At 30.5% G+C, this 10,926-nt stretch overlaps 1 protein-coding gene across 2 annotated transcripts in view; it reads left to right on the plus strand.

Moving 5' to 3' along the window:
• The window catches only part of LOC145258296 (uncharacterized), a 944,200-nt gene extending 937,390 nt beyond the window's left edge, over window positions 1-6,810 (plus strand). For both annotated transcript variants that reach the window (XM_080116333.1, XM_080116334.1), the window contains one exon: window positions 5,999-6,810. In XM_080116333.1, coding sequence (XP_079972459.1) covers window positions 5,999-6,158 — 160 coding nt within the window. In that variant the 3' untranslated portion in view covers window positions 6,159-6,810. The remainder of the gene's footprint in view (window positions 1-5,998) is intronic.
• The last annotated feature ends 4,116 nt before the right edge of the window (window positions 6,811-10,926 follow it).

Here is a 10,926-nt window from a genome sequence, read left to right on the forward strand (position 1 = left end):
AAACCATACAAAATGAATAATTAATGAACTTTTCAAAGAAATATGCAAATTAGTTAATCTTCACGAAGTCGCTCACCTATCCATGACTGAGTATATTTAGAAGTTTCTTTTAATAATTTCTAAATAGAAAAAGATAGGCTTTTAATATCAATGCCAGAGCGAGAAAAAAATTCATCTATGCTATAAAAATAAAGATTTTACAAGACATTTAATGGAATAGTTTTAGCCATTGATTGAGGTTGTGTACAATTACTATGAAATACTCATCGATTGATCCTATTTACTTGCCTCCGCATAAGGCCAGAGTTAGCTCCCTTGAAAGAGGTACTCAGGGTTTAAACAAAAATTAAGATTGCATCAGTCTGGGATGATTGAAAACAAAAAGATGAAATGTAGTATCAAAATTGATACTACACTTTGCTCCTAGCCAAAAGGCCTGCTTTGAGTTCTCTAATTGTAAATTATTCTGGTATGCTTGATCTTTCAAATATGTTTCAACATAAAAATGTGAATGTGATGACCATTCTGAAATGTAGCATTGACTGATGAGCCGAACTGTAAAGCCACGATTGGACTATCCCATAATTATGTTTGATGTGTGGAAAAATCCGTCCTGTTAAAAACTGTTGTGGTGTGATATTGTGTACTCCCTATTTCAGGTGTACATTGACTCTTCCAGAGACTATGAGTTGTGACTAAATATTGTGTCAGTCACTACAGGCATTAGTGGCAATCATAACCACAGTTTCGTAACATATTATTCTGTATCATACTGTAAATGCACTCTGGAAAATATACCATTATGTTGTCTAAATTATCAATTAAAGATTACAACAACCAAAATTTAAATACCATTATGACAAGGTCCCTGAGTTAAGGAATCACTATTCTGTAGTCCTTTCAATGTTTAAACGTTCTGGAGGCTTCCAGTTTGGAGCATTACATTTCCGGGTTTTGCTTTGGGTGTTCGTAACGGGAGAAAGACGTTACATGTTACACGCAAAGAACAAAACAAAGGTTAAAAGGTATACATTCACACCAGAGATATTGAATGTGTGTTTAGGAATAGAGGATTACAATAATAGACGACATAGAATGTTCGTGAATATTAAGAGTTCTTGTAGAACAAGAAGAGTCTTTAGTCGAGATATAGAAGAGTTACAATGTTGACAGTTTTAGTGCCATGCACTAGGTGTATCAGAATTTGGGGGGAATTTTTGACACCCCTAACAGAAAACTGCGAATAAAATATAAAAAAAACTCGTAATTTCTCATTTGAAAGTGGGTTGTTTATTTTCTGTATGGAATATACTTCCAACATAAACTATTAAAGTTATTTAAAAAATAATAGAAATATTATTTTTTATTTTTTAAAAAATAGTGTTTACAAAGTGCCAGTGTGCTTCCAACCAGCCATTTTTTTTACGTATGAAATCAATTGAATTTTACGAGTGAAATTTTTTTCAATTTTTAAACTTTAAAAATCTATAAAAATTTTCTATTGGTTCAATTTTTACGATATTTTTAGGATCTATGTGAAATTTTATGGTCTTTCCAATAAACCGAATATAATATTTTAGACAAACTTTTTTTTTATTTCACCCCCACCTATATTGAAATGTCTATTAAAATTTAAATAATTAATTTACTCAATAAAGTTTTATATATCATAAATTGAAGATAAAAGATCAATAAATAAAATATTCTAATTTAAAACAAAAAAGAAGTGTATTTTGGAAATTTACCTGTAAAGTCCAAAGTGTAAAACCTTTTTTTAATGAAAGCTCATGTTATGCTTATATCGTCAAGTAAATACCGAACGCTGACGGCATTTTTTTCTATTTCATTCACTGTTTTCTTTTTTTAGACATTTAAAAAAAATCACTCGATAAAGTAGAAATAAGATAAAACAATCAAAAACTCGTGTATTTCATTAAGAGAATTAAAAAAATCGGTCGACTGGATTTTTTGTTTAACGGAAAAAAACTTATAAGTGAGTGTGTGCTTTTTTTTTAACTACAGAGGCCCAAAAATACTAATTTTGGTTAACAGCACGCAATAAAAGACATATTAATTCTGGCGTTTATAAGTCACCGTAAGATAATCATGAAAAAAATTAGAGATTTCTCTCCCTTTATCAGAACAGTCAATAAATCTGAGTTCGCATTTTTTTTAATTCTTGTTTAAAAAAAAGTATTTTATTTAAAAAGGACATGAAATATAAGTATAAATATGGATAAATTCTTAACAATGAACAATGTAAGTACACATTAAATAGAATTTTTTATAGGTAAGTGATTTTTTGGAATTTATATATATTTTTTATAATCGAACTAAGTAAAATTTCGTTGATTTTCTTTAAATCTTTTTTAAAGAAAACCGATTTAAAAAAAAAACAAATATTGCATAATTTGCAATTAAACTTGTTATTTTTTTATTTTTTTTTTCTTTTACATTTGGTCTTTGCTCCTTTAATTGAAAAAAGAATAGGGTTTGAATTACATTTTTCAAGCGGTTATAAGCTTCGACAGATAGTAAGTTGATTTATTCAAGTTCATACACCTAGCATTTTAATGGCCGATTCTGATTCTGAAATATTGTAAACAAAAATTCTCTGCTCAATTATGTTTTCTTAATTAAAAGTTATTAAAGAGAGTGTTCATTGCTATATGGCATAATAATATTGACACACCGGTTCCCGTTAGATCACCGAAGTTAAGCAACGTTGAGCCTGGTCAGTACTAAAATAGGTGACAATTTGGGAATTCCAGATGCTGCATATGTTCTCCGCTTATCTCGGCATCGTTTCCAGTCGTCTTGGACTTCACCCTGCCACTGGACCCAAGCAGTGCCGATTCAGGAGAGGTGTGGTTGGAGATAGCGCAACTCTTGCTTCAAAATTTCAGGAACAGCTACTCTTACAGGGGGTATCCATTGTCTTTCGGGGCTGAACGGAGGCTTCCATTGCTTTTTATATTATTAGAAAGAAACTGAAAGAATGTTTGAATGTTGTGTGTGTGCGTTCGTTAAGTTGTGATGGATTTTAGTCATCTTTTTAGAGCCAATAGGCTCTGCTTCACGTATGCTGTCAATTCTGGGTTCAAGTATGGAAGAGAAAGAAAAGACAGCGAAATGTTTGGGTTCAACCTTTTTATTTACTTCGTCACGTGCTCAGCTCACTTGAGAAATGGCGTATGATTGAGCAGGCCGGGAGGTAAGCTGCATATGCTGCGCAAATCAGCTTTGAACTTGTAAATGAAAAATATTTAACTATTAAACCCACGAAACATCTTCGCTAGTGCCTTCACACCATAAACAGCGGCTGTAAAAATAACAAACAGTGGCTGTAAAAATAACAAATATAATGCTTACTTTGTGTGAGTTGATTGTGACAGTATTTGCGTGTGCGTATGCGTATATATATGTGTTGATTTCTTGTTAATGAAATTTGGGCACTTGTACAGTTTAATCAAGACATTAAAAAATGAAAAAAAAAAAAAAAAGGTTATATTGTACGTATCCGTTTTGGACTGAAGATCTCCGAAAAAAAAATTCAACTTAATTTGATAGAGTAGGTTTTTTTTTGTTTGTTTGTTTGCTTTTTTTTTTACAGTGGAAAAACACGTTTTTATGACAGTGCGTTGAAGGTAGACATCTTTAAATTTTTTTGAACACGTTATGGGGAAATAACTCAGTTTAAAGCGCCGACACTCCCTCTCCATCTTTAATATTAGCTTTTCTTCTTAAAAAATCGAACCTTTTGCTCGGTATCATAAGTTGTTTTTTCGCTGTAAAAAAAAATATATTTGATAAAATTAAGTGAATTTTTTTTTTTTTCGGAGAACTTCATTCCATAACGGATATGTACAATATAACCTTTTTTTTATATATATATTTTCATTTTTTTAATGTCTTGATTAAACTGTACAAGGACTGAAATTTGTATGCATACATATTATCAGTGGCAGTTCATAATGTCGTTTGCTTTATTGATCAAGTAATTGCTATTGATAGTTTGTGCTTTGCATGGCGAATAAACAGATAAACTATTTGATATTAGATTCAAAGGGGGGAAAACTCTGTTGGTGGGGAAATAAGCAGTTTGCTGTAGCATGGAGATTTTGCACGTCATTTGATGTTTGGCTTAGATTGTTCAACTTTTATAAGTGTTCGTATTCAATATTCTAGAATATTTTTCTTTCCGCCCCTAACATGCTGCTCGGCTAATTGTTGTGTAAGCGTTTTGTTGTCGTCTGCATATTGTCATTTAGTAATCGTATTGATTCGGTCAATACTGGTAGATGCATATTTTCGAATTTAGCAAACCTTCTATTCAAACCTGAGAAATTATACACAAGTCTCGAAAAAATCTTGAAATATGTTATTCTCACAATGTCCGACATTCTTCAAGTGTATTTATTTTAAAAACCTTGGGCGCTTCTTTGTTATAATAGGAAAATCCAAAAATTAAAAAAAAAAATGAAGTAGATACCAACTAAATCGTCATGCCACAATATTACAGCATTATAACATAAAATATGTACTTTACATGAATCCGTGACATCCGCCATTGCTTGTAATAAGGCGGACTGAGTTACTTCCCGTTTATATGTGTAAACTTGGAATTTATTTCAGAAACTATTTTCATTAATAATTAATTTTCTATCTTATTTTGTTTCATAATTTTGAGACATGTTACCAAATTCAATATGACAATTAATAGATATCATGAATTTTATTTGAAATTGAATATTTCGAATTTCGAGAGTATAACGAAGAAGCGCCAAAACTTGTGAATCTTTTAGTTAAATTTGGCAAACCTATAGTCGAATTTGAGAATCGTTATGCAGAACTCGGAACCTGTAAGTAATTTTAAATGAGACTTTACCAGCAATGTAGATTGTCCTGATTGAAAAGTGAGTGTATATTTCTCTGCATTTTGTATTTGTTGTGTTCGATTTTTTTAAATTCTTTCTGGTATTTCCTTTTCCCTTAAAAAATATTTGATTGGGCCTCCAATGTATATATATTTATACACACATATAAAAAAAAAAATAGGAAAAAACTATGTTATGTGTTCATCAACGTTTCGTCTTTATTACAAAACTTCCTCTGGATGAATGAAATTAAGAAACATACAACTTCCTTCTTTTTTTTTTTTTTTTAATTTCCAACGACTTTTTCCGTTTCTGAAATGGAACAGGGTCATACATTTCATCACATCAAAAATAAATTTTCAAATATTTGTGCTGGTGTTTTGTTTTATTAATTTCATTCATCAAGAGGAAGTCTCGTAATAAAGAGGAAACGTTTATGAACACATAACTTGGTTGGTCCTTTTTTTATTTCTCTATTTCGTCGGAATACTATTTCCATTATTCTCATTATATATATATATATATATATATATATATATATATATAAATATATATATATATATGAGGATTGATAATTTGAACTGCTGTTCTCATCTAGGATGTTATTTTCAACACTTTTCAGCAGATGTAACCTCCGACCATCTTCATGTGCTTTTTGTCAAACTCAGAAAATCTTTATGTTGAACTCGGGAACCTTCCAAACTGGAGCTTTTATTTATTCCATTGGAGTAGATTGTTCTCGTTCTGTCAGCCAGTGACAGTCTTTTGGGGGTTTAATGCTCAATTTTCATTAACTAAGAATAAAATTAAAAATAAATACTTAAAAGATCTATCCGATCATGGCTGATTGAACGAGAACAATGACTTAAATAATAATAGGTTCAGTTTGAGAGTCTAGTAAATTTCCTGAGTTCGTAAAGATATACCTGAAGGAGATTGGAGATTACATCGGTCGCAACGGTGTTAAAATAATACCCAAGATGAGAATAGTAGTCTGAATTGTCTAACTAATACAAATCCTCATCCAAAACAAAAATATTTTTCTGTTGTGTATCTTTCCAAAAGCTCATCTTTTTAATTTTTTATTTATTTACTTTTTTTTTTTTTTTTTTTTTTTTTAGGAGGGGTCATTATAACTTGGGTCGAACGTATTCGTACGCCATTGAAGACATCAAAGGAATGCAAGAAACGGACACAAGGATCAACTCCGCAGAGACCTCAATAGAATTGAAAGATATGCACGATGATCACCATATAATTCCATACGAAAATGGTTTCTGACAATGAATCTGATGTTTCGACAAATGTTACAAGTTTTATGGCTGAAAAAAAATAAGAAGAAACGGCGACAAAAACAATAAATAATAAAACAATTTAAAAAAAAAAAATATCACTTTTTGGGAATATCTTTAAAAGCCTTAAAGTAAATCATGTGGTTAACAACAACTGCCGGTAAAACTCCAAAATAGTTAAAACTCAATAATCCGTGAATCCAAAGAAATAATACATACTTTTTGTCAAACGCATTAAATATATAATTCTCCCGCTAATTTTGCCAAGTTTTAATGTTTGTAATACTTTTTCTATATGTCTTATCGACACTTGCTATTACGTACGACACATACATAATACCAACTGACTGTTTTCTTTTTACCTTAACCCTGACCTAGCCATAATGGCTGCCAAGATGTGTGTACATGTTGTGGCCACTCTTAAAAGTTGGTAAGACGAATTTTATACAAGAAAAATTGTGAAATAAAGTGTTCTAAACATTCAAACTTGGATAGTTATGTCGAGAATTTTACTCTAAAGCGGTTGATATAAATTATGTGTTGTTCTTTAGGAGGTACAAGTGAATGAGTGTCAACTACTTTGAACTTGCACTGAGTCCGCCATTTTGAATAAAAAATTTCAACGGCAAAAAAAAAAAAAATGCAGACGACACGTTTCAATGAAAACATTGACTTCAATTTGAAACTATGAAACTACTCAGCCAGAAAATTAAATCTGACATAATCAGGCTTACACTCTTCCTGTAAATAAAAACATTCTCTTTAAAAAACATAAAACAAAAACTCCAAAGTTAATATATTTATTAACCTTAAAAACAAAGGAGGGGACCGAGGTGCCAAATGTCAAATGTGAAAAAAAAATGTTTTTCTTAAAATGACCTCTGTTAATTTGGTTCACAAGAATTTACATTCTCGTGAATTTTGTAAGAATTTCTGGAAGTGCATCAAATTGGATTTTTTGGTGCAAATGCGAACAAAAATTCTGTTTATTTTGTGTACGAATTATTTTTTCAACTCAAAGAAGAAAAAAGAATATTAATAATATTAATATTATTACATTATGAAAGAAAAAAATTACTGGAATTCCCAGAATGCACCAGCACATTAAAAAAAAAAACATGGCTACCTTTTTTTTTTTTTGAGGTTGAATAATTTGGAAACTGTTATCAAAATGACACTCTAATTTTTAAATTTTCATTTTTTTTTTTTTTTTCATTGAACATTACAAGAATATTTTTTAATTATTGTATCCTTACAAGGTAAACGTTACTATTAGTGACATAAATTATTTTAAAGGAAATGCAGTTGGGAAATTTATTGCAAATTATTTATTTTGGTTAATCTTATTTGTGACCTATTTGCGTTAACAAAGATTAATATTTAATATAAAATAAAAGTGTTTATTTGCCGTAAACATTGGTTGTGAGTGGCAGCTATCTTACTTTTCAAGGAGTAAGATACCAAATCGAACCGGAAATGACGGACAGATATTACTTTAATTCAAGTCATTCAATTAAAACTATAAACGGGGCATCATCTCTGGTTCGATTCCTTACTTTCTGAGAAAAAAATGCAAGATGGCTTGCATTGATTACTTTTTTCACAACCAATATTTACGGCAAATAAATATGTTATTATTTTCTATTGAATATAAATTATTTTAATTTTATAATAAATTTTAATACAAACCCAAATAAACCGTTTGTTTATTTTTATTTTTATTTATTTCCCAGCTGTATGTGTTCTTCAGAAGTGATTCATTTATTTTCTGCTTCCTTTTTTACAGCTCGTTTGACTCATTGATTAAGTAGTCTCCATCAATTCGCTGTTTGGATACCTCATTATAATACAGCTTCATATTCCAGTAGATTCTTTCCAAGAACAGCAGAGTTGTGGAACTCTCTTCCTGCTCACTGTTTTCTTACTACCTATTCGCTTGATCTTTTCACGACTGAGACAAATAGGCATCTCTTGTCTATGCAATAATCTTTCGTTCTTGTGAGCTCCTTACATCAAGTGGCTTCACGCCTTATCTGGAGCGACTTCCATTTAAAAAAAAAAACTAATAATAATTTATGTCACCAATAATAACGTTTACCTCATATAAATATTTTGATCTACAAACTTGCTAGTTACATTTAAAAAAGAAAACGAAAATATTCTTGAAACTCGTTAAATCATTTACAAAAAAATTCACATTTAAACTTTTTATGGTTCAATTGTACTGTAGAGGTTGTTTGAATATCTCATCTATTTCGCTCGCGATTTGCTTATCAGATAGTGGCTAAAATTGATTCCTGCTGCGAAATTGTTTTTGTTTTGTTTGTTTGTTTGTTTTTTTTTCTCCCCCCCCCCCACTAATAAAATCCTAATTTGAATTTTTATTTAAAATTTTTAATCGTCGCGGCCATTTCTTTTTTTTTTTTTGGTAAAATTACAGAATAGTTAACACTCAAGCGTTGATAAACACTCTCTCATCCCCCCCCCCAAAAAAAAACAATGCATTAGAATTAAATTTTTTTAACGAAAGCCATGTACTTTTAACGTGTGAAAACGATTTGTTAGATTTCTTATTTTCTACTTTTTTTCTAAAAACTGTCTTTTCAACAACGAAGGCTACAGTTGTGCCATTTTTTTTTTTTTTTTTTTTTTTTAATTCGAGAGTGTTAACGATTTTGTAATTTTACCGGTTAAACACATCTTTCAAAATGTCGGTTAGGTAGGGAATTTCTTCCTAATGTGTTTTATATAAATGATGTATTGTTGCTTATTTGAAGAGAACGAGTTCTTCTTGACTGTTAACTATTCTGTACTTTTACCCATTTTCTTTTCGACTAGTTATGTTTTAGACATTTCTTTATTTTTACTAAGTTTTTTTTTCTCTCGTATATTTTTCTACCAAGAAATAAAAATTTAACAAATGCAATGACTGTCAGTGATTCTCACATTAAAGGTAGATTCTCAAAAAGTAGATTATTTCCGAACAAGAAATACGATGTAAGTCCAGGAATTAATCTACTCCAGAATCTAAGCAAAAATAAATAAATAAATAAATAAGGAAAGAAGAGAAAGAGAAAAAAAAAACAATTATGAATTATTTCAACGGCCTCTATAGTGCAATTGAGCCACTTTTCTTCTCTCTGTAAAATATGTTATATGGAATAGTTGTTTAATGTTTGATCCATTGTTTCATCTTTAAGGAACCGGTTTGGTTAGGTTCGTCTGTTTCCCACATATCAAACTGCTCTTTTCTAGAGCAGTGGCGCTATCATGAAATATTATGTATCTTTGGTTTAGAAGCACAGATGAACCATAATACTTGACTTCGGACGATGAACTTTAATTCTAGCATAGAAATGCTAGAATTAAAGTTCATCGTGCGAAGTCAAGTATTATGGTTTGACTTAACAATTTTAAAAACTTCAAAATCATATTCGAACGGTAAACAACGGCTGTATCTTTATTAAACAAAAAAAAAAAAACCCGCCCGCCTTCCCTATAAACAATGTTTATACAGCAAAGTCAAGTATGTTCACATGCGCTCCTAAATCAAGGATTAACAACATTATAAGAAATATTTGTATCTTTTGTAGAAAAGTCCCGGTCCTTGTCCAAATTTCCCCTATATTAAAAAACAAAAAATAAAGAAAAATCTGTATGTGTACGTACCTGTGACGAAACGAAAATATCATATTCCAAAAACCACATAAATTGATCAAGTTGTTTTATTTTTAAATAAGAAAATCAAATTTTAGAATATCCAAAAAGTGACTGTCTCGCCATACATTTTTAAAAAATATCTAAAAAAAATAAACGGAGATAAATCAATTGTAACATATGTTGTAATGCCTGTTCACTTAAATTACTTCAAAATGATTTTTACAAAAATAAAACGACTTGATCAATTTACGTAATTTTTGGAATAGGTACACCATACACATTTTTCTTTATTTATTATTCGAAGATAAATATATTTGCTTTCTGTGAACTAAAATAAATGCAATAAAAATGTAGGTTAATTTGGATAGTTGGGGGGGGGGGCTCTTTAAAATAGGAACAGAAATATATTGGCAAACGTTTTTGCTCATGGGGTCGACAACTCATTCTACCTCATGGGCCAGATCATGTTATAATGACGAGTCGTGGGCCTGACGAAGGCCATTAATGAAAAACTAAAGACAATTACATATGCAGACCTTTGTCCACCTACATATTTAAAGCCATACAAAAAAAAATAAACATTGAAAAATTAGAAAAACAAAAGAAAAACTAAAATTTAAAAAAAAATACACTTAACAAAAATTAGTTTTCTTCAAGGAACGTCAAAATACTTCAAAGTGAAAAGAATCATTTGAAACGAAACGGATGAATTTATGATATGTATGTTTGAAACTTTTGAAAAGATAAAACATGGCCGATTGAAAAATTCAGCAAATTACATAATGTAGGCACAGGGGTAAGCGATAGAGGAGGGGGGGTCGCTATTGAAAAAATGAGATAGAAAGCCGACTGAGACAACATTGTCATTTTGAAACTGTCCATGCCTAATGTCTGTCATGGGTCGGTTGGTTAAACCAGTTCTCAGTATTTCTTTTATGTTTTTTTTTTTTAATCACGCAGAAATGGAGGTTATTGAGTTTTGATTGTGTTTTTGCGGTCATAGTATTCAACTTCGGATGCATGAATCAGAGGAGCAGCCTTTTGTTGATTTCTAAAGCCATATCTCTCATGTTAAACTAGCCATTACAGGCCCGTCA

The sequence above is a fragment of the Euprymna scolopes genome, chromosome 33 (assembly GCF_053919585.1).
Source record: "Euprymna scolopes isolate OS-2025 chromosome 33, ASM5391958v1, whole genome shotgun sequence".
Lineage (NCBI taxonomy): Eukaryota > Metazoa > Mollusca > Cephalopoda > Sepiida > Sepiolidae > Euprymna > Euprymna scolopes.